A 2,027-nucleotide genomic window follows, 5' to 3' on the forward strand; every position below is an offset into this window, starting at 1 on the left:
ACGCTTCTTTGTCATGTGTGCCATAGATGCAGAAACCGTTCGACGAAGTGAGGCCCCGCTTCGACCCAAGCGGCCACGGACCAAGACGGTGAATCCTCCAACTTCTTCAACTCCATCCACCGTCGCTCCTTTTTCTTTTATGGGTGGAGTGACTGTCGAGGCCATCATGGCACCGTTTGTGTGCATGGATGCTCGCCTTGACATTCTCAGTGATGAGTTATGTCTGGTGAACACCCATGTTGGTCATGCGATAATAGGTTGTAAAGACTTGGATGAGATCAAAATCCAAGAGCTAATTGGATCTCTCCAAACATATGAGCTAGGACTGCCTTCTCATAAATCGAGCAAATCACTTGCTTTTAAAACCATCATCGAGAGAATGGACAACTCCTTCGAAGAGGATGATGTGGAGAAGGAAGTATCATTCCTTGCAAAGAACTTCTAAAAATTTTTGAAGATGAAAAACAGTGGGAAGCCTTTCAACAAAGGGAAGTTTTCATCTTACAAGGGTGATAGGAAGGAATTCAGGAAGAAAGATGAGAAGGAGCCTCAATCTACTCAAGGAATCACTTGCTTCGAGTGCAATGGACATGGACATGTTAAAAGAGAATGTCCTAATTATTTGAGAATGAAGGTCAAGGCATATGCCATAACTCTTAGTGATTCGGATTCTTCCAATTCAGATTCGGAGGATAGCAGTGATGAAGAAGGGAATTTCTCAGCATTTATGACTATTGCTCATGTTGAATCTTCAGAGGGCTTGAATTTGCTTGTGCAAGAACTTAGGAAGCATAGTGATGAGGAATCCATGGGAATTGTAGAAGAATTGGATGTTGAAGTACATAAAGATACAGCCGGTCTTCGAGAGAATTACAACTCTCTCCTTGAAAAGTCAGGAGAGTATGCAAAGGTGGCCAAGGTGGCTGTGAAGAAGATGAAGAAAGCAGAGGAGGACTATAGAAGTCTTGTAGTGCATTATAAGGAGGCCAAATGTGAAATAGAGACGTTGAATGGAGAACTGACCGAAGCCTACTCAAAGATAAAATTTCTTGAGCTTGAAGTGGTTCAAGCCAATGCTAAAGTAGAGCAAGTCTCCTCCAAGAAGCTCAATGAAGTCCTTTCTCATCAAAGACCTTTCTCTGACAAAATCGGATCGAGATACACCAGAGAAAGTAGTTCAGCTGTGAATATCTCCAAAGAAGTGAAATTTGTGAAGGCCAAAGAGCCAGTTGTAGTTGCCTCTACTATGGAGAAGGCAAAGGTTGAGAAAAAGAAGAATGTGGCTGACCAAAGGATGTTGAACAAGCCTCGCAACCAATCAAAGTTCAGGTCTGAAGCCAATGGGAGATCACCTTCAAAATCACAAAGAGGTTCAAGAACGAACCATATATGCCATCATTGTGGACTTCAAGGACACACCAGACCTAATTGTTATAAGCTGAGAGCATTGACTAATGCTAGGGATCAAAGGTCAAGAGTACCAAAAGATGACAAGAGGAATTGGGCTGTTGGGCAACCAAGAAGTCAAAATGGAGATTCCGGTGTGATGGACATAATGATGATGATTGAGGCATTCACCACATGTTTGGCAAACTTCAACAGCAGGTTTGAAGAACACAATTCACGTACCCAATCCTATAGGGATATCACCCCAAACACACATGATGTGTGGGTGAAGAGGGGTACTCATGCATGATTATCTTCTATGTCCATGCATCAATACTTCCAATGCTTAGGATCATAGGTTCATGCATCATATCATGCATATTATTTCTGTTTTTAGCATGTTTGTTTTACAAGTTTTGCTCTTACTTGTTATTGCTCTTATTTTTCTTGTTATGTTTTTTATTTTGTCCAAAAAATTCAAAAACCATAAAAATTGAAAAATCTTCAAAAATTTTGATCACTTGTTTTTTGTGTATCACATGTGAGTTTGGCCTAGTACCTTCGTACTAATGGCGTAGTGCATGTACGAGCCTAGCTTGTTATGTATGCACATTTATCTGTGTAGGAGAAATCTTGAAATC

General features: G+C 40.9%; 1 protein-coding gene across 1 annotated transcript; it reads left to right on the top strand.

Moving 5' to 3' along the window:
- Positions 1–457: 457 nt before the first annotated feature.
- LOC126721462 (uncharacterized) lies at positions 458–1,696 on the top strand. Its single transcript, XM_050424498.1, has 2 exons — positions 458–698; positions 756–1,696. The coding sequence occupies exons 1-2, from the start codon at positions 458–460 to the stop codon at positions 1,694–1,696; spliced, it is 1,182 nt and encodes a 393-aa protein (XP_050280455.1).
- Positions 1,697–2,027: the final 331 nt, after the last annotated feature.

The sequence above is a fragment of the Quercus robur genome, chromosome 4 (assembly GCF_932294415.1).
Source record: "Quercus robur chromosome 4, dhQueRobu3.1, whole genome shotgun sequence".
Taxonomy (NCBI): Eukaryota; Viridiplantae; Streptophyta; class Magnoliopsida; order Fagales; family Fagaceae; genus Quercus; species Quercus robur.